Raw genomic sequence first — 22,897 nt, forward strand, 5'->3', positions numbered from 1 at the left:
AAGTATTCTTTTCCCTCTTTCTTGATCCTCATTCCTATCACTTCCCGCAGAAATGCCCCCTTTCCCTCTCCTGGCCACTCATGGGCACAGGCTCTCTCCTGGGCTAGAGGACATCAAAGTAATAATTCTGGACCCACTGTGTTCCTTCCAGCCCCCCAGGATTACAGTCTAGTAAGAGTTAGTATTATAGCTAAATTGTCCCCCCAAATTCATTTGTTGTTGACTTAAACCAAAGTACATCAGAATATGAATGTATTTGGAGATAGGATCTGTAAAGAAGTAATTAAGGTAAAATGATGACTGGTTCTTCATAAGAGAAAATTTGGACACACAAAGAGACACTAGGGATGCATGCACCCAGGCAAAATAATAATAATAATAATAATAATAATAATAATAATAATAGACGACTCTCACTGCAAGAACACAGTGAGAAGGCCTAGCCAAGTTAAGGAGAGAGGCCTCAGGAGAAACCAACTTCCCAAAACCTTGATCTTGGACTTTTGGCCCTCAGAACTGTGAGAAAATAAATTTCTGTTGTGTAAGACAGCCAGTCTGTGGTGCTTTGTTATGGAAGCCCTAGCAAACTAGTACAAGCCCCAAGAAAGCCTGCTTAGAACATTCCTGTGGCCCTCCCTCCTCCTCCATGACTCGGGAACTCTTTCCTTTGGGATGGCTTTGGCCTGGCACAACCTTTCTTTTCAATGGTCCCTGTGTGGTTCTCCCCCCCGCCCCCCGCCCGTACTAAGAACCTACCAACCAGTGATATTATTCCACTCATAGAGCTCCAGTTTAATTTTCAGTTTTACCCTCTGTATGGAATACAGCACACTCATTTAAACCGGAATTTCAGATAAACAGCAAATAATTTTTTAAGTGTGTGCCAGATATTGCATGGGACATACTTATATTTTTAAAAATTCTTTATGTGAAATTCAGGTTTACTAGGTGTCCTGTAGTTTTTATTTGCCACCTCTGCCAACACCAGTTCAGGAGTATGTGTCCTTAATATTGTTACACAGTTTTCTCATGGTAGAATCACCTGGAGAACATTTTGAAAATACTGGGGAATTCTGAGGTAGAGTCTGTTGACAGGATTTTTTTTTTAAGTATCTAGGTCATTTTAGTGTGCAGCTAGGGTATAGAACCTGTGCAGAAAGAGACTAATTAAATACTCATGGCTACTACATTGTTGTTTACATTAGGCTCCCTTAAGCGTAAATTCGTCGGGTTTTGTTCTATAAAAAAAAGGTCATTGTATCACTCTTCTTATTGCTGAACCTAGAGCAAAGATCAAGTAGATAACTGAAAAAAGCCGTTAGTATAGGAAATGATTTTCTTATTTCAGGTCAACTGAACCCATAAAGAGAGATGTCCAGAGCTATAATATTGATACCACTACAGTCAATGACTCTCCATCCCAACACTTTGGGTTTCGTAATAGTGCAGACAGGCACCCTTTAACTTTTACCATTGCTTTTATTACAGGTCAGTGCTCAAGAATGTAAGATCTATTTTAAGAATACTTAGAGTTCTGCCAAAACCAGTTTGGCTCAGTGGATAGAGTGTCGGCCTGCGGGCTGAAGGGTCCCAGGTTCGATTCCGGTCAAGGGTATGGGTTGCGGGCACATCCCCAGTAGGAGATGTGTGGGAGGCAGCTGATCGATGTTTCTCTCTCATCGATGTTTCTAACTATCTTTCTCCCTTCCTCTCTGTACTCTGTAAAAAATCAATAAAATATATATATATTTTTAAAAAAAGAATACTTAGAGTTCAAGAGAAATTGAACATAATTTTATTCAGTTTTTCCAGACCCTGGGTATGTGTTCTTTAATTATTAATTGGCATGTATGGAGAGCTAAAACTTACCTGCTGCTCACTTGTTTCTGAAACATTTATAGAAAGTTCAGATATTGTGGCTAATATCTTTGGAGTAGGGCTCTATATTTGAATCTGGTACTCAGTTTCATCCTGAAAATAAGCCTTGGCAACATAAACTTCATAGTTAAGTGCTATGGAGATGCTGACATAGAGCTCCAGCTGAGTAAGAGTTAAAACTAGAATGAGAGGGAAATAAAATGCCCGAGATAAACACATTTTATAGAAAATGGTATTGGGGATCAGTAGATGACATTAATTGGTGCAAAGTTCAGGGATGGAGACTGGATGTTTTGAAAAGGCTTTGCTAAAAATGCCACCCAAATAAGTGTGTATACGATGGAGGCTTTGTACTACAGAAGTCCCTCTTTATACACAGTTTTGCTTTCCACAGTTTCAGTTACCTCTGGCTTACTGTGGTACAAGATTATTAAATGGAACATTTCAAAAGTAAACAATTCATGTTTTAAATTGAGCTCTATTCTGGGTGTGATGAAATCTTACGCCATCCAGCCCACCTGGGATGTAAATCATCCCTTTATCTAGTGTATCCGTACTCTACACATTATCTTCCCATTGCTCACTTAATAGCTGCATTGGTTATCAGGTCAACTGTCACTGTATTGCAGTGCTTGTGTTCAAGTAACCCTTATTTTACTTAGTAACAGCCTCACATTGCAAGAGTAGTGATGCTGGCAACTGGAATATGCCAAAGAGAAGCTGTAAAGTACTTCTTTGAAATAAAAAGGTGAAAGTAATGGCTTAATAAGGAATGAAAAAAGTGAAATGTTGATGTTGCTAAGATCTACAGTAAGAATCAATCTTCTGGCCGAAACCGGTTTGGCTCAGTGGATAGAGCGTCGGCCTGCGGACTGAGGGGTCCCAGGTTCGGTTCCGGTCAAGGGCATGTGCCTTGGTTGCGGGCACATCCCCAGTGGGGAGTGTGCAGGAGGCAGCTGGTTGATGTTTCTCTCTCATCGATGTTTCTAACTCTCTATCTCTCTCCTTTCCTCTCTGTAAAAACTCAATAAAATATATTAAAAAAAAGAAAAGAATCAATCTTCTGCCTGTGAAATTATGGAGGGAAAAATAAATGCTTACTAGTTTTGCTCTTGTACCTCAAACTGCAAAAGTTACAAGTACATGGAAGACAGGAATAGACAATGTGTTCTGATTGATGGCAATGTGTTGCTCCAGAAAGAATTGAGCCTGTACAAAGACTTCAGCAGGGGTGCCCCTACAGCGATTCTCAACCTGTGGGTCGCTACCATCGGAAAACACATATAGCATATCAGATATTTACATTACGATTCATTACTGTAGCAAAATTACAGTTATGAAGTAGCAACAAAAATAATTTTATGGTTTGGGGTCACCACAACATGAGGAACTGTATTAAAGGGTCGTGGCATTAGGAAGGTTGAGAACCACTGTGAAATAAGTGCTACCAAATGACTTACTGCAAGTAAAAGATGGTTATATAGATTCAGGAATAGATTTGGATTGAAAAATATAGAGATTACTTGGGAGAGATCACATTCACATAACTTTTATTAAAGTATATTCTTATGTTCTATTTTATTAATGTTATTAATCTCTTATTGTGCCTAATTTATAAATTAAACTTTATCATATGTAGGTATAGGAAAAAACATAGTATAAAGGGTGTCCCCAAAAGATGTATACACACTTTAAGAGCTGATAGGTCAATTTTGAAAATGAAATGTATTTTAGTAAACACTGCCTTTATAATTATTCAAAGGTGTGTATATATTTTTGGGGACAGCCTGTATATAGGATTCAGTACTTTCTGTGGTTCCAGGCATCCACCAGGAGACTACTGACTATTTAATCAGAAATTTCAGAAAACTGTTACAATGGGAGGCAGGCGCATGTAAAATATGAGATTTGGATTTGAAGTCTTGGCTTTGGTGCTACTTGGATCTGTTTTCTTGGGTATCTGCTTAACCTACCTGAACCTTCCTCTCCGTATTTGAAGAAGGGCTTCTGGAATGTAAGAATAAGAACCTCTTAAAATCCACTTCTCCATACAAGCAGAGAACACTGGTAAAAATTGTGAAAATCAGCTTTTTCAGAACTCTGGAAATTAACCAAAGGATTGCAACAATCCAAGGAGTGCTTATTCAAGAAAAACAGCTGAATGTCAGCAAGAATGAAGAGCTTTGTGGCATTTTAACTTGCCTAATTTCCTTTCTCTTCTCTTCAGATCTGTGGTAGTTTTGACCACCACCAACAGCCTCACAACCAGAGTAGCCCTGAGACTCAGCAGACGAGCAGCCACTTGCAGGGGGCAGAATGGGTTTGTAGCCGCCCCCAAAGTCAATATCCCCAGAAAACTGTCACTCTTTGACCTGTGTGGCAGCTCCCAGGAAAGGTGCCATTCTCAGGGCTTTTTATTATTGACCTGTGAAAAGCCTTATCCCTAGGGCACTGGTTGAAAACACCAGCAACAGTTGTTTAATATTATAGTCATATGAGTTGAGGCTAATAGGAGGCTTATCTGAAAAACTGGAAAAGGAAAAGCTGGTGAATGAGATGTCCACCAATGAAATACCCTAACATTGCCCTAGCCGGTTTGGCTCAGTGGATAGAGCATGGGCCTACAGACTGAAGGGTCCCTGATTCGATTCCTGTCAAGGGCACATGCCTGGGTTACGGGCTTGATCACCAGTAGGGGGTGTGCAGGAGGCAGCCAATCAATGATTCTCATCGATGTTTCTCTCTCTCCCTCTCCCTTCCTCTCTGAAATCAATAAAAATATATTTTAAAAAAAGAAATACCCTAACATTACTGGAGGTCTAAAAGTCCTCACACATGTGCAGAGCAGTATCCATGCCCAGGAAAGACCTAAGCAGGCCCCTCATCTCTGGTTGACCTTAAGGCTCTGCAAAAGCAGGAAGTGAAGGTTAGAGTTTTAATTTGTTTTTCATAGCACTGAAGGTGTGCCCCAAATTTGATGAAAAACATTAATCTACATATCCAAGAAGTACAGCAAACTTCTAGTAGGATAAACTCAAAACTCATACCTAGACACATCTAATTAAAATGCCATGTTAAAGACAAAGAGAGACTCTTAAAAGTAGCAAGAGTAAAGCAGTTAGTTACTTATAAGGGAGTGCCCATAAGACTGTAAGCTGATTTCTCAACAGAAACCCTGCAGGCCAGAAGGAATTGTATAAAATATTCATTGGGATGAAAAGCAAAGACCCACAACAAAGATTATTCTACACAGCAGAGGTACCATTTAGAAGAGAAGGAGAAAGAGTTTCCCAGACAGCCCAACAGGTGTGACTCAGCGGTTGAGCTTTGACCTATGAACCAGGTAGTCATGGTTTGATCCCTGGTCAGGGCACATGCCTGGGTTGTGGGCTTGATCCCCAGTAGGGGACATGCAGGAGGTAGCCAGTCAATGATTCTCTTTCATCTTTGATGTTTCCATCTCTCTCTTCCTCTCTGAAATCAATAAAAATATATATATTAAAAAAAAAGTTTCCCAGACAAAAAAGCTGAAGGAATTCATCACTACTAAGCAAGTATTACAGGAAGTGTTAAAAGCATTTATTTAGGATCTATTTACGTAGAAAAGATAAAAAATATGAGTAAGAAAATATAGGAAAGAAAAAATTCTCATGGACACAGGCAAACATAGTAAAAGCAGGGGAGCAACCAACTATGAAGTTGGTACACAAAGGTTAAAAAGGCAAAAGTAGGAAGATTATGTGCATTTCTAACAATATTTAAAGGGATACACAGAAACACAACATACAAAAGAAGTAAAAAATAATGACGAATATATAAACGTGGAGGAGGGTGAGTAAAAGTGGTAATGATTTTAGAATGTGTTTGAACTTAAGCAACCATCAGCTTAAAACCAACGACTATAAACAGAGCTTGGTATATATGAAGCATATGGTGACTGCAAACAACAAAAATATCTACAGGAGATATACAATAAATAAAGAGAAAGGAATCCAAATCCAACACAACAGAAAGTCATCAACATAAAAGAGAAAAGAGCAAGAGAATAAGAAAATAGAATAACAAAAACAATCAGAAAACAATGAAATGGCAATATCTACATACCTATGAATAATTGCTTTAAATGTAAATGGACTAAATGCTCCAATCAAAACACATAGGGTGGCCTAGCTCGTGTGCTCAGTGGTTGAGCATTGACCCAGGAACCAAGAGGTCACCGGTTCAATTCCTGGTCAGGACACATGCCCAGGTTGTGGGCTCAATCCCCAATGCAGAGCATGCAGGAGGCAACCTATTAATGATGTTTCTCCCTATATATAGCCCTCTCCACTCCTCTCCCTTTAAAAAAACAACAACAACAAAAAAGAAAACCCACCATACATAGGGTGGTTGAAGGGATTAAAAAAAAACAACACAAGATCATTACATATGCTGCCTACAAGAGACCCATTTCAGATCAAAAGACACAGACTGAAAGTAAAAGGGTGGAAAAATATTTCATGCAAATGAAAGTGAAAAAAAATCTGGGGTAGCAATCGGACAAAATAAACTTTAAAACAATGGCATAACAATAGACAAAGAATGGCATTTCATAATGATAAAGGGATCCAACAAGAGATCATAACCCTTATAATCATTTATACACCCAACAGAGGAGCATCTAAATATATAGCAAATATTTAATGATATAAAGTGAGGGATTGCATATGAAGTACCTTCTCTGATCACAATGGTATGAAACTAGAAATCAATTACAAGAAGAAAACTAAAAAACACACATATGCATAGAGGCTACTAAACAATGTATAAGTTAACAATGAGACCAAGGAAGAAATCAAAAGATACCTTGAGACAAATGAAAATGAAAATACAATGACCCAAAAATCTATGGACACAGCCAAAGCAGTTCTCAAAGGGAAATTTATAGCAATACAGGCCTTCCTTAAGAAAAAAGAAAACTCTCAAAAATCCCACAATCTAACTTTAGAACTAAGGGAAGCAGACAAAGAACAACAACCAAAGCTCAAAGTGAGTAGTAGGAAGGAAATAATAAAAATCAGAGCAGAAATAAATGTAATAGAGGCTAAAACATGCAAAAGATCAATGAAACCAAGAGTTGACACTTTGAAAAGATAAAATTGACAAACCTTTAGCCAGACCCATCAAGAAAAAAAGAGGGCCCAAATAAATCAGAAATAAAAAGAGAAGCGACCAAGAATTATAAGGAAATACTATGATAAATTACAACAAATTGGACAACTTGGAAGAAATAAATTCCTAGAGACAATGTAACAAGGCTGGGTCAGGACAAAACTGAAAATCTGAACAAATAACTACTAAGGAATTCAAATTTGAACAACAACAAAAAAAAACTCCCAGCAAACAAAAGTCCTGGACCAGATTGCTTCACTGGTAAATTTCACCAAATACTCAAAGAAAAATTAATATCTATTCTTCTTAAACTATTCTAAAACATTGAAAAGGATAAAAGGCTCCCAAACCATTTTACAAGGCCAGCATCACCCTTATACAAAAACCATACAAAGACACTACAAAAAATAAAATCACAGGCCAATATCCCTGAAGAACATAGATCAAAAATCCTCAACAAAATATTAGCAAACCAGGTCCATCAATACATTAAAAAGATCATACACAATAACCAAGTGGGGTTTATTTCTGGGATGTAAGGTTGGTTCAGTATTTGCAAATCAATTAACATGATATACCATGTAAACAAAATTTAGGATAAACATCATATGATCTTATCAATAGATGCAGAAAAAGCATTAGAAAATCCAACATCCATTTATAGTAAAAATTCTCAGCAAAGTGGGTATAGAGTGAACATAACATAATAATGGCCTTGTATGGCAAACCCATAGTCAACATCATATTCAACAGTGAAAAGCTAAAAGGTTTTTTTTTAAGATCAGGAATAAGGCAAGGATGTCCACTTTTACCACTTTTATTCAACATAGTATTGGAAGTCCTAGCCACAGCGATCAGACAAGAAGAAGAAATAAAAGGCATTCAAACTGGAAAAGAAGAATTAAAGCTGTCATTTGCAGATGACAATATTATATTGAGAGAACTCTAAAGTTCCACTAAAAAATGATTAGAACTAATTATTGAATACAGTAAAGTAGCAGGATACGAATTTAATATTTGGAAATTGGTTGTATTTTTATACACCAAGAATGGACAATAGAAAGAGAAATTAAGAAAATAATCTCATTTACAGTTGCATCAAAAAGATAAAATAGCTAGGAATAAATTTAACCAAGGAGGTAAAATACCTGTACTCGGAAAATTATAAAACATTGAAGACACAAATAAATGGAAGGCTATACCATGCTCATGGACAGGGAGAATTATCTTTAACATGTCCGTGTTTCCCAAAGCAATCTACAGATTCAAGGCATGCCCTATCAAAATACCCATGGCATTTTTTTCACAGAACTAGAACAAATAATCCTAATATCAACCAACACAAACTGTTGGTGAGGATGTGGAGAAAAGGGAACCTTTGTGCACTGTTGGTAGGATTGCAGATTGGTGCAGCCACTGTGGAAAATTCTATGGAGATCCCTCAAAAAATTAAAAATAGAACTGTATGACCCAGGAGTTCTACTTGGTTATTTATCTGAAGAAACTCAAAACACTAATTTGAAAACATATGCACCCCTATGTTCATTGCAACATATTTACAATAGCCGAGATATGGAAGCAACCTAAGTGTCTATCAATAGATGAATGGGTAAAGAAGAGGTGGTACATATATTCAATGGAATATTAGCCATAAAAATGAATGAAATCTGGCCATTTGTGACAACATTATGCTAAGTGAAATAAGTCAGACAAAGAAAGACAAATACCATATATTTCACTTAGTAATACAAGTGGAATCTAAAAAGAACAAAGACAAATGAACAAACAAAACTGAAACAAACTCATAAAGAGAACAAATTGATGGTTGCCAGATAGGAGGAGCATTGGGGAGATGAATAAAGAAGATGAGAGTCATGGGGGTGTAAAGTACAACATAATGAATATACATTGTATTAATTGAATATGGAGTGATCACTTCGTAAGTCCATATAATATTGTGGTCAACTGTAATTGAAAAATTAAAAAAATCACAAAAAGTATATTCTCCAATCACAATGGAATAAAATTACTTTTTAATTTGTAAATTGTGATACTATTTACCTGAGAAGGGTATAAGAGAACCCATATTTCAAGTACTCAGCATATGAACTAATAGTAATATAATAAATGTCCCTCCCCCCCCTTGCTGAAGTGTGGTAGGTGATGGGTTAAAATTTTTAACTCATGTTTAAGAAGGAAGTTAAGTTTTGAATTGGTAGCAGATTATATAACTGATAGTATCTCAGTAGTGAGTAAATCCATATTACAACCCTGATGCATCAACTACCATTGTGATTGAAGGCTTTTAGACTGTATTTGTAATAATGAACTGGCAATTTAGAAATTATCCTATTTATATAACTCAATACAGCAAGATAATGATTACTGATCCTACCTGTTTTTTTCTTATCATAGGCCATTAGTGTTCATTAATATGTCTGATGTTCATATTCATTTCACCCCAGACAGGCAAGATCAGGCCATATTTTCATGAGTTAATTTTTCTGATCAAGATGTAAGCTTGACTTTTGACGCTTTTGGACAGATCCTACCTCAGATTGTCTATGGCAGTGGTTCTCAACCTTCTGGCCCTTTAAATACAGTTCCTCATGTTGTGACCCAACCATAAAATTATTTTCGTTGCTACTTCAATTTGATGCAACAGTAATGTTGCTACCATTATGAATCTTAATGTAATATATCTGATATGCAGGATGGTCTTAGGCGACCCCTGTGAAAGGGTTGTTCAACCGCCAAAGGGGTCTCGACCCACAGGTTGAGAACCACTGGTCTATGGCTTGTTTCATGTAACAAAGCAGAGTTGAGTAGTTGTGACAGAGTCCAAGTGGCCCATAAAGCCTAGTATTTGTTGAACCATAACCTAAGAATTAAATAATCTTTGGGTGGGCCTGGTAGGTGATATCCCCAAAAATACATATAATAATGATAGCATTTAACGTTTTCCATGAAAATAACCACAATGTTAATTTTCCTTCAAATTCTATTGTGCAATTGGTTGATTGACCATATATCCCCTAATTTATGTTTAGGGCTTTCAGGAATTAGAAATTGCATTTTTTCCTAATTTTACAATGAGAGTAGAGATTTTATAGTTCTCTAGAATCTTGTCCCAACTTTTGTCTCATTGACCAAACTCGACAGGCAGGTGATAGCTAATTTACAGCTGCTAAGACTATTGTCAGGTTCCACAATTCTCTAGTTTAAAACAGAGTTGTCTTGTTACTCATACTAGTGGTGCTTAAAGGGTGTGAAATGACTTGGTTTGGGACATTTTGTTGCTGCAACTTCATTTTTCCATCCTCATGTCAACCATCCCCCATCCCGTCACAACAGTGCCTTCCAAACCAGCTTGTCTACTTTAACTTTTTACTGATTATATTTGTAAAGTAAGAGTAAAAGAGAAAGAGGGTAAAAGAGAAAGCTCCGATTTATATGCTCCTTTCAGAGGAGTGCTATACTCCAGGTCTGCAGTCAGAAGCTCTGTTCCCTGGGACTAGCAATCTGATCAGACCTGGTCCCTGGAAGACAGTCAAGGTGCACTCTGCCCACGCCTCGTGCTGTCACACTCTGAATCTTGCAGGCAGCCTATGTGGAATCAATAAAGCAAAGGTTAGCTGGCTGGAAAAGTCTCTTCAGAGAGACTAAAAATATAGAGAGATGTATGGAGATCAACAGACTTTAGAGGACTCTGATGACAGAAAAAGCAATTAAAAAGGCAGATTAATTGTAAAATATATAACTCACTCTTTGACCTATCATTTAATTGGAAGGAAAAAACTGGGATGGCAATAAGTTTGAAGTATTTTGTAGATGGGGATTTTTAAATGATGAGAATTTTTAAACAATATTCACAATTTTAAAGTCTTATTTTCCCTGAGATATAACCTAACGCTTTCAAACAACAGTTCTGGGAGCCAAAGAACCACTTGACTCTCCCAAGGGTAATAAATGGTACATGTAATGGTGTCATCGTAAGTGAGGGGTTAAAGGTCTTTGTTTTCCCTTTCGTGGCTTTCCTGACTTACTAATAATCATTATAAGCTGCATGATGAGGCAAAAGCATAGGTATGGAGGAGAGCTCTTGCTAGATACCAACACACCCATCAGAGTCTCCGCATTACCGCTATTCTAAGTGTCTTTCCCCTGTCTCAGTCACTCTACCAGGTGCCATATGGAGGATTATGTCCCAAATTACAAACATACTTTTCCAATGCCTTTTCTTATCTTTTTAATTTATATTTTTAAACATTTTACCCCAAATTCCTTACAGCCAGGTTCTCGGTTTCAGTTATATATTACTGTGTAATAAATTATGAAAATATTAAAACAAAACCATTCTATTTGTTCATGTTTCTGTGGGTCTGGCTGGAATTTGGGCAGGGCTCTGTGTGGGTGGCTCCCCTATGACTTTCGTTGTCTGTGGCTTCAGCTGGAATGTCCTGAAGAGCTTAGAACTGGCTGGGCTTCTATCTCATGGTACCACCTGGAGTGTCTCAAATGAGGCTTGAGGGTCAAAGATGGCCTCACTCCCAGTATCTTGGCACTCTGGTTATCCCCTGGTGGCCTCTGGTCATTCAGTAATCTAGTCTGACATTTGCAGGGTAGCCGGCTTCCAGGAGTGAAAGCAGGTACTACAAGACCTCTAGAGATCTAGGCTTGGAATTCTGAGAATGTCATGTCCGCATTCTCTTAACCAAAGCAAGCCACAGGCCAAACCAGATTCAAGGGGCGGGGAAACAAATGCCACTTCTTGCTGGGAAAGAGAACGTTTATGAACACACATAGAAGGCATTATTGGCAGCCACCATGGAGACAGTCTACCACATCTTTCAAGAGCTAATCTGATAAACTAAGCTTGCTTATAAGAGAATGTTAGAAAACTCCTCTAATCTTCAGGAATCTAATCCAGGGATTGATTCTTTTCATGGGTCTGTACTGCTGAGTGAGGCATCATAAGCATTAGGGTACAAGTAAAGTTGAAAAAAGATGTGGGTTTTACAACAAAATCACTCTTAAAATGAGTATTTTTCTATCTAATTAGCTCCTTTGAACTCATCTTCAGATAAGCAATAGCCAACTTTTAGTTTTATTTATGAATCAATATTTTGATTATTTTTAACACTATTGTATTTTCTAGATTACTTTTAACTTCCTAGACTCTAAAACTAAACAGAATTAACATTCTTTGATGCCTTATCTCACCTGTTAAGATTCCTTTATAAGATGGTACATTTTACTAACATTTTGTAGTACTTAACATGTTTAAGTGACTAAGTAAAGTTTGGACTCTTACTGTCTTTGGTGAGAATATTAGTTACTACCCCTCTCACTAAAGAATACCTTTTGGGATAAGAAGTCAATCCAACAAGAGGACATATATTTGTAAATATTTATGTACCAAACATAGGGGCACCTAAAACATAAAGTAAATATTAACAGACCTACAGGGAGCAATAGATAACATAACTATAATAATAGGGAACTTTAATACCCTACCTTACATCAGTGGATAGATCATCAGGACAGAAAAACCCATAAAAAATTGGTCTTAAAAGACATATGCAGACCAGATGGAATTAACCGGATATATATAGAACATTCCATCCAAAAGCAACAGAGTACACATTATTCTCAAGTGTATGTGGAACATTGTTCATGACACAAAACAAGACTTAACAAATTTAAGAAGATTTAAAATCATATGAAGCATATTTCTGACCACAGTGTTATGAGACTAGAAATAAATTATAAGAAGAAAACTGGAAAATTCAAATATGTGGAGATTAAACAACATGCTACTGAACAAACAAATGTTCAATGAAGAAACCAGAAGAGATATAAAAAGTATCTTGATACAAATGAAAATGGAAATACAACATACAAAATATGCAGTAAAAGCAATTCTAAGAGGGAAGTTCATAGTGATAAATGCCTACCTCAGGAATCAAGAAAAATCTCAAATAAATAATGGATTAAAGACTTGAAAATAAGACCTGGAACCATACAACTCCTAGAAGAAAACTTCATCAGTAAGCTTCTTGACATTGGTCTTGAGAATGATTTTTTTGTGTATTTGACAATAAATGTGAATGTAACAAAAGCAAAAATAAACACGTGGGACTACATTAAACTAAAGGAAACCATCAACAAAATGAAAAGGCAACCTACTGAATGGGAGAAAATATTTGCAAATCCCATTTTAAGGGATTAAAATCCAGAATATATAAAGAACTCATACAACTCAATAAAAATGAACAATCCAATTAAAAAGTGGGCAGAAGATCCGAATAGATATTTTTCCATACAAATGGCCAATAAGTACATGAAAAGATGCTCAACATCAATAATCATCAGGGAAATGCAAATCAAAACCACAATGAGATATCACCTTACACCTGTTACAATGGCTGCTATAAAAAAGACAAGAAGTAACAAGTGTTGGCAGAGATGTGGAGAAAAAGGAACTCTTGTGCCTTGTTGGTAAGCATGTAAATGGTGTAGCCACCATAGAAAACAGTATGGAGATTCCTCAGAAAAATTAAATACAGAACTACCATATGATCCAACAATCCCACTTATGGCTATTTATCCAAACAAAACAAACACTGACTCACAAAAGATACATGCACCCTATGTTCATTGCAGAATTTACAATAGCCAGGATATGAAAACAACCTAAATGTTCATCAATGGATGAATGGATAAAGAATATGTAGTGCACACACACACACACACTGGAACATTCTTCAGTCATAAAAAAAGAATAAAATCTTGCCATTTGCAACAGCATGGATAGACCTGAGGGTACTATGCTAAGCAAAATAAATTAGAGAAATACAAATACCATATAATCTCACATAGATATGTATCTTGAAAAAACAAAACAACTAATAAATACAGAGAATATATTGGCAGTTGTCTGAGGTGGGGTGGGGGTTGGGCAAAATGAGTGAAGAAGTCAAAGGTACAAGTTCCAGTTATAAATTAGTCACGGGAATATAATGTACAGCATGGTGATTATCCTATATAATAAAAAGCCAGGGACCATAAGCATAATGACAGGAATGACCGCTCAACTAGTCGTCATGAGGTGCATTGACCACCTCTCGGTGCCCCCCACCCCCCCCAGCCTGCGAGGGGCAGTGGTGGGCAGGGCCGTGAGGACGAGCAGTGGTGGGTGGGGTGGCGAGCGGCAGGCGGGCTGCGCTGGGCCTCTAGTAGTTAATAATACTGTATTGCATATTTGAGTGTTGCTAAGAGTAGAATTTAAAAGTTCCCATCATAAGGAAAAAATCTGTAACTATGTATGATGACAGACATTAACTACTTATTGTAGTGATCATATTATAATATATCCAAATATCAAATCATTATATTTATACTTGAAACTAATATTATATGTCAATTATACCCCAATAAAATAAAAAAGAATACCTCTTGGGAGTAATATCCATGGTCATTCTTCTGGTGGCATTGTTGAAATGTGTAGCCTTTACTGCTGCTGTTCCGGTGAGGATTGTTAGTGGTGGCATCTGTTCCCTTTTGATTTACTTTTGAATGTTCACAGTTGGTAACTCCACATTAGGCCATGACACTCTCCCCTCATTCCATTTCCTGATATGAAGGAACTTCATAATGGATTGAAGAAGTGACACAAAAAGTTTTGCTAATGGTGTCCTATATACATATATATAATATTTTATTTTAAAACATAATTGAGCATATACATTTCTTTAGCTTTTTCCAGGGAACATTGCACCTAAGTTTTGAAACACACAAAATAGATCCCCATTACTGAACAGTTTTCACTTTTGGGTTACAAAAGTCAAGATTTCACAATCACAAAGCATAAAGGTGCATGGTTCTGAAATCATTTTCAGGCATATTCCTCTCATTCACTGCACGTAGGGTGTTTCTGGAAACCCAGACCTTATGATACATTCCTTACAAATGGTCTCCACCGTGGGCCTCCCTGGGTCTCCAGAAGAAACAAAGAAAATGGAGGCAAAACAGGAGGGAAGGAGAAACCTCAGGACGCCTCAAACAAACACAAATACTATGGAGGATTAGAAGAGTGGAGGACACAAGGTTCTCCTTCAAGTACATCATAGTAGAAAACAACACATCCAGCCTCATTTGGTCACTGTCTACCTGGTCTCTGCATGAACAAAACTGCATCTAAGATGCAAAGGAAAAATTAAAGCTATTTACAGATAACGCCATGAATTGGAAAGTGCAGTGCTCCTCAGACGGGCACTCAGATATGGTGCTCCCATAAGAGGCAAATCGGGCTGCTCATGTAGTGTCTTGAAAAATCCCCGTCACCAACACAAAACCAGTTTGCTCAGCAAGATGGGCCAGGGTGTGCAGGCTGCAAAATTTCTCTGCAATTGTAAATCCTCAAAAATCCAAGTTCCTGTTATATGCTTTTTACTTTTTTCTTAGATCTGGTAACTTTTTGGGTCAGCCGGGTTGTTCTTTGCATAGACAATGACTCTCACTGCTTTCTCCAAGTGTCCCAGAAGCACTAACTTACTGAAAATAGAAACTCATAAAAGCTTAATAGATTCACTCTGAAAAGAGTGGAACTGCTGGGTCATTTAAGGAATGGCAAGATACTCAAACTGTGATGGAAAGAAAACCACTGACCACTTGTGGCCTTGTAAATTAAAGATGACGGGCAGATGGGAAAGGAGGTGAGAGCAAGAGGAGAATTAGAATTTTAAAGATTTGGGAGATTTTTCCCTAAGTGTTTTCTTTCTAATCTTCCTGGTAAACCAGAAAACCCTCCCTGAATGGCCACGATCCTAGGCCAAATCTGGGTACCAGGACACTCATCCCTGCCTACCAATATCTATCTACTGCGGTAGATCTCCCAAAAATGAATGAATACTTAGAAGAGTAAGAAGAGAGTGAGCACAGCTGACTTCACATAGTCTCATGGAGGTAAATTGCTAAGGATTGAAAAAATTAAGCACCCTAAATTTCCCAAAGCTGAATACTGTGGAAAAGAACTAAAATTCCCACTTTGAGGGAGGGCGGTGGGGGGCTTTGTCTTAGTAGTTGGCCTAGCCGATTTTCAGTTCTATCCAAGAGTAGCAGTTATGTAAACACAACCACTGCAGAACATCCCCTCCTCCTTCTGACTGCTGGCACTGCTCTGATTTCAGGTGTTTAGATAACAAAGGTTTGGCTGTTGCCTGGGACGATGATGCAGTATGGATGAGTGTAAATTTGCTCTCTTTAAGGAAGAGAGTGTCAGATATTTGAAAGAGCAGGGACCAGCCCAACAAGATTTAGAACTGGAAGAGCCTTTCATTAAAGGAAGTGGCCACACACCTCGAAGACAACCATAAAGACTTGACTAGGAAAACAAGACTTCCTCTGAGGCTATGAGGACAAGCAGATTGGGCTACAACTCAGATACGGAAGATTTCAGAACCACGTATACATACATCCTGCAGAATTTTGAGTGTTGCCTTTAGACCAGCCGTGGGCAAACTACGGCTCGCTTGAAATGAATAAAACTACTGAAAAAAAAGACCGTACCCTTTTATGTAATGATGTTTACTTTGAATTAGTTCACACAAACACTCCATCCATGCTTTTGTTCCGGCCCTCTGGTCCAGTTTAAGAACCCATTGTGGCTCTCAAGTCAAAAAGTTTGCCCACCCCTGCCTTAGACCCTTCCAGGAATGACCCAGGACCCTACCTGTTATGTAGACACCATTACTGCTCTGAGATGGGATGATGTAGGGTCTGGGTAAAAAATAAAGCTAAAACCAAGTAAGTTCAATGCACAGAGCGGTATTAGTACTGGGTAGATTTTTCCATGAGCATAACAAATAATTTTTTCCACATTTGATTTATTCACCTCATTTGTAGTTTTCCTCCCATACTCCCAATAGAATCATGGCTTCAGCTTGCTACTGAGTTCTTTTTACCCAACGGGGCTTATGAAAAGAATTCCTAGTTACCCAACTAAAAGCAGTAGGACTAAATGTGCGAGACTAGGATACACTGAATAAGGGAGTTCCAGAGTTTTTCCTGAGACATGCCTTGGCAGTAAGTGAATTGATGAATTAAGACATGTCCTATCTACATGTCTGCGTCGACACTCTGACTCTCGTGGCTCAATTAAAACTGGAGAAGCTCAAGTACATAAAAGCTCAGGAAAGGGAAAAGAAATGAAAGGCAATGGAAGCGTAGGAAGGAGGTGACTGCTTCCTAAAGCTGATAACTTGGAATCCTCCAAGGGAAACTCTCAAGATTCCAATTTGTATGTGGGTTAGGGAGTCAAGGCAGGAACAGAAAACGGACCACACTGCTGTAGGATGCCTGCATGTTTTTCCATAGCATAATATTCTGCCAGAGAAGCAAACTGTCTACCATGAACTTCTCTCCACAGAGTGACTGGGGTAGCTAAGATTTATCGGAGGAGGAGGGACGCTACCAGATGAAGAGGATGCCTGACAAGATTGTAGTCCAGTTCTTCCCAGACATTTTGGCAACCACCTGAAGGATGAATTCCAACAGTACTTCACCCACAAGGCTGAGCACTGTTTCCACACTGTGGGATGAACATAGAATAGGAAGGCTCCAGGCCATTCCTAAAAAAAGATCTATAAATCCAGGTATGCAGGTGATGAACTCTCCTGGAGGAAAGGTCCTGACTTCTCCTGTGGGGAAGGGTTTCAAAAACATGAGAACTGGAATGGGCTCTCCAGCATTTTGGGGGACCACCGCAATGGCTCTTTCTTCATTGAATGTTTTAATTACAAGAAGTTGTCCAGATGGTGGTGATACTGCAGGAGCTCTCCAGGAAGAAGGCTCAGTAATGGGGTGTTGCTCTACAAGGTACCCATGCAGAGCAGCAGTCTAAGAGATAGAAGGGACTGCTAAACATTTATTTTTCAGTTCCTTCAGGCAGTGAAGCACCTGGCAGATCTGATCTGTCCACTGCTTCTGTGGATGCTCCATGAGGAACACTCAGAGGGAACAGTAGTCTAAGTGGTTGGGTGGCTGGGACCTGGAGAAGGAGCATGTGAATGGTCAGTCAACCCAATTTAAATTCTGTTTCATCAAATTCAGTCTGAGTGGGTCTTGTCCAAAGATGGTGGGGAGAGGGCCTGCTGTTCCCTGACAGACTCTGATACTTACACATTGTTTGGAGTGGGGCTGGGACCCCTTGCAGCCCATGAAATCTGGATTTAAAGTGAAGGGAAGGTTCTGAAATGAGGTGTGGTGAACTGACTGACATTAAAGGACTTCCCACACAGCTCTATTAAACACTGCTTTACGTGTGTACTTGTGGCACAGCAAGGATGGGTTGGGGTCTGGAAGCAATCATTTCAGAAATGAAAACGCAGATTCAGAAACCAACAGAAACCTCAAACAACACAAGGGAGACCCTTGAAGACAAAAGAGGAACTGCTGGCCCAAAGAAATACCCCAAATTTCGTGAAAACACTGATTTAGTGGGAAAAAAATCAACCTAGAAACAAATTATTACACAACAAAGACAGCACTCTGTTAGCCAGGGCACTGCTCCAGAGGTCTGCCTGGGTGGTGTGGGTTACAGGATACAGTGACAGCCTGGGTTGGACTTGGACACACAAATTCCTAAGCAAGGAGTTGGAAAGTCCCAGGCCTGGTCTATGGAAACAATTAAGATTCAAGAAATTAAAAAAAAGTTCCAACCTTACCCCATCATCATCATCATGAAAGAATAGAGAGACACACACATAGATAGCATTCCCTGAAATAAATCTCAGGCTTAGTAGAAGGTGGGTGCTCACACTTTCCGAGGCATGATCCCCAATGTTCCAACCCGTAGACAAATTGGCAGCTTGACAGACGAAGAGTCTTCTGCCAGTTACACCTGAAAATGGCTACCCCAGCATTCCAGATAAAATAAATATGATTATGTGCCCCAAATAGGCAATGGCCACTTAGGAGGCCTATTGAAGGAACCAAAAGAAACAACACTCAGTAGCAGCCTTTAGGTTTTACTTTTGTTGAGTATCCAGACCTGTTAACTAAAGCGGTAACTGAAACCTATTGATCCTCTTGAAACACAGCCAGAGGCCTGTGGGCAGCAAACGCTCCATCTGGGCTGGGAAGAGGTGGCACCATCTGGAACTCTGCTGGGGCACTGCCCAGTCCTGCCCTGCCAAGAGGCATCCCAGCTTTCTTCCTTCTGATCTTCCAATCCCCTGAGTTGTTTTCATGACAGTTTATTTCCATGTATTAAAGGAATGACATATACAGAAATGTCATCTCCTGAGCCCAGTCGGTCATTAGATATCCGCCATCCTCTGTCCTTCAGGACACCACGAGCACGCATCACCAGGTCCTGAGCTGCCAGTGTGTACCTGTGCAGGGAGGAGCAAGAGCAAGACCATCAGTGCAGCATCAGGCAAAAGCTGGGGTCAGGCAAAGTTAGAAAGAAGGTATCACTATAGGTACATAAACAGTTTTTGGATACTCTTAAAGTCTCAAAAGACTAGGTCACCTTTTTCCACATGTGGGATGCCTAATATAAATTACTAGAGGCCCGGTGTATGAAATTCGTACATGGGGGTGGGGGTGGGGTGGGGTGGGGTTCCTCAGCCGGGCCTGCGCCCTCTTATAGTCCGGGGCCCCTCGGGGGATGTCCGCCTGCCGGCTTAGGCCTGATTCCCCGGGGATCGGGCCTAAGCTGGCAGTCAGACTTCCCTTTCCCAGTCTGGGGCTCTCGCAGTCCAGGACCCCTTGCTCCTCACTGCCCACCTGCAATGGAGGCGGGAGAGGTTCCTGCCACTGCCGCTGTGCTTGCCAGTTGTGAGTCCGGCTTCTGGCTGAGCGGCGCTCCCCCTGTGGGAGTGCACTGACCACCAGGGGGCAGCTCCTGCATTGAGCGTCTGCCCCCTGGTGGTCAGTGTGCATTATAGTGACCTGTTGTTCTTCTGTTCAGTCGATTTGCATAGTAGGGTTTTATTATATAGGATTTTTTAGATGGTACAGTGGGGCCTTGACTTACGAGTGTTCCGACTAACTAGTTTTTCGAGATATGAGCCGTCTCTCGGCCGATTTTTTGCCTTGAGTTGCGAGCTAAAATTCAGGTTATGAGCCAGCTTCAGATACCCCATCGTTAGTTGGCGCAGCAAACGTCACAGTGAAGCCACAACATCAGCCCAGCATCAATGGTCTCATTCGTTCACTTTATGATTTGACAAACGAGTAATTTGAGTTACGAGCTCCAGCACAGAACGAATTAAACTCGTAAGTCAAGGCCCCACTGTAGTTGGACAAGACACTAGGTGCATTAAATAACCTAAATTAATCTGTTGTTCAGTCCTCTTTTGAGGTTTATGATGATGATAAGGACAGAGTCAAAGTTTGGTGCACGGACTTGCTCAGGCTCAGGGTTTTCCAGGGCAAACAGTGTCTAGCTAAAAAAGTACACGGGAAAAATAAGACCTTTTATTTTCAGTTATGCTTATTTTTAGGACCATGTTCCTTTTAGGACAAAGGATAGTCATTTTCCATTTATGGTGGGGGTAAAATTTGCTTTTTAAAAGTGAGTTGATTTAAAGAAAAATAATGATACACACGTAGCATAGAAATATAGTAAAAATGGGAAGGTTTTATTGGTAAATGACTGGTAAATCCTGATCTGTGTGAGCTGTTCCACCCACCCTTATCTATGCTACACTCTCCTCTTGACCAATGTAAGTACAGTGAGGTATGCTCCAAAAACTTGAAAATAAGATTGTTCACTGAGATTTAAACTCTAAACTTAAGAAAAAAGAATAAATGGCCCGGCTGGCATGGCTCAGGAGGTATGGTTCAATTCCTGGTCAGGGCATATGCCCAGTTTGCAGGCTTGATCCCCAGTGTGGGATGTGTGGGAGGTAGCCAATCAATGATTTTCTCATCATTGATGTTTCTTTCCCCCCTCTTCCCCTCTCTCTCTTTCTCTCCCCCTCCCCCTTCCTCTCTGAAGTCAATAAAAACATATTTAAAAAGAAAAAAAAATAACTGATACAAGCTGATGGAAAGTATTAATATGTAGTGAAAGACAAATGTGGGAGGTGATTTGGGTGGGTGTGGGCATAGGGTAGCCTCGAGGCAAAAAACCTGAGACAAAACATTGGCAGATGCCTATAGAAATACTGATTAGAAAGTCTTTGCTGGCAGATTTCAAAGAAATTTAGTTTCACCAGTAGGACCATATTTATTGTGGATGGATTACTCTCTTAGCCTATGACGTTAAACATGGTTCACCTTTATTCTGATTTCATGTTCACCAATAACCTGTTTATGATCTGCCTCCCTGTAAAGGCCTGCCTACAGGGGAAGACTAAGCTAATCACTTGGAGTTTTAGAATATCAGTCAGTTATATTTTTCCATATAAATGTCAACTGGCATTTTGTTTTGCAGATCAATCTTGTAAGCTTGGTTAAGGTGAGCTGAGTTCTGATAATGAATCTGTTCTTTGTGTGATTAAACTAGTTTCTGAACCTGAAAAGCTAAAAGCTAGACTCTGGTAAATCACCAAGATAATAAATGCCATCCTATAAGGAAGGCCTCCTAGAAGCCAGCCCCTGGACCTTTAATAAGAGACATGCTGATATTACCAGTGGCCTTTCCCTCCTTGGAATGTCTTTGCCTTGCTTTCAGAATTGTGAGTTAAGGAATTAGAAAACCAGAAACTCTCCATTTCTTCTGTTAAAACCCTTTATGAATTCATCAATTCTCATGTTACAAGAGATCTGCATCTAGCCCCGTGGTTCCATTGTTTAAGACCAAGGTCTGTAGGGCAAGATCTCAATATTGTTAAGATTCTAGGTTGTAGAGTCTATGACATTCAAGTTTACTTATACAGCCCAGGTAGAAGACAGAAGGTGACCAAGCAGAGGCTATTTTAGTTCACACACAACAAATGCTTTTTCTTCTGGAGGATGGGTATTGCGTGGGAAGGAGAGATACCCCTTTTTCAACTGGTATTGAGAGAATTATCGGCTGAGAGGCAGGAATCTCTATTCCATCTGAGGGCTAGGTAGCCCTCTCTTCGGGTTCTTCTGTTGAGATCAGGAAATAAACAGGCCTCCACAGAGGTCTTTGGCTAAAGAGACAAATAAATGTCCCTAAATGTACATACTAAAGCTCATATATTATATTCAGTAGAGTTTCTCAGATGCTCTTGGTTACTCTTGGTTTTGTATTAGATCGCACATCTGAGATTTAACCACATACGGAAAGGCTACTATAAATATAAGGGTGATGTTCATTATCCTGGTGATTAGCCTTTCAAATTCAGAAACCCGGCTAAGTTAATATACTGAGCAGATTCATCTGTCAGGGCTGAGCACACCTTAATCCAGCTTATGAGCAGACTAGACATAGAAAATTATGGCAAATTATCGGAAAAGATCACTGACAGTAAAAGAAAGATATTCAAAGATATATATATATATATAAAAGAATTCAAGATAGCTCCTGCGGCTAGTGTAGAGGCAAATAGTCCTATAGGCCTCAACAGGTCCTGTATTCAAGGGACAATGACTGAGAGGTCAAGGTTAAACAATGTCCAACTGGTTTTATTTAAGTCATGAAAGAGTATCATTCATTGTTAAAGGCAACAGACCACCGTAATATTGCTAGTGACTTTGGGTATTGTAAAAATGGTCAAAATTAGCTTTGGTATTTTATTTTATTATTATTTTTTTAAGTCCTCACCTGAGGAATGAGAATATTTTTTCCATTGATTTTTTTTAGAGTAGAAGGGAGGTAGGTAGCGGGGGGAGAGAAACATCAATATGAGAGAGGCACATTGATTGGATGCTTCCTGCATGTAAACTT

The 22,897-nt window shown here is 39.2% G+C and overlaps 1 protein-coding gene across 1 annotated transcript in view; it reads right to left on the bottom strand.

The window, feature by feature from the left end:
* Positions 1-16,735: 16,735 nt before the first annotated feature.
* The window catches only part of PPM1H (protein phosphatase, Mg2+/Mn2+ dependent 1H), a gene marked incomplete at its 5' end in the record, with an annotated part of 267,569 nt that continues 261,407 nt past the window's right edge, over positions 16,736-22,897 (bottom strand). The window contains one exon of the mRNA XM_015566131.1: positions 16,736-19,424. Within this exon, the coding sequence (XP_015421617.1) occupies positions 19,277-19,424 (148 nt within the window). The remainder of the gene's footprint in view (positions 19,425-22,897) is intronic.

The sequence above is a fragment of the Myotis davidii genome, unplaced genomic scaffold (genome assembly GCF_000327345.1).
Source record: "Myotis davidii unplaced genomic scaffold, ASM32734v1 scaffold402, whole genome shotgun sequence".
NCBI lineage: Eukaryota > Metazoa > Chordata > Mammalia > Chiroptera > Vespertilionidae > Myotis > Myotis davidii.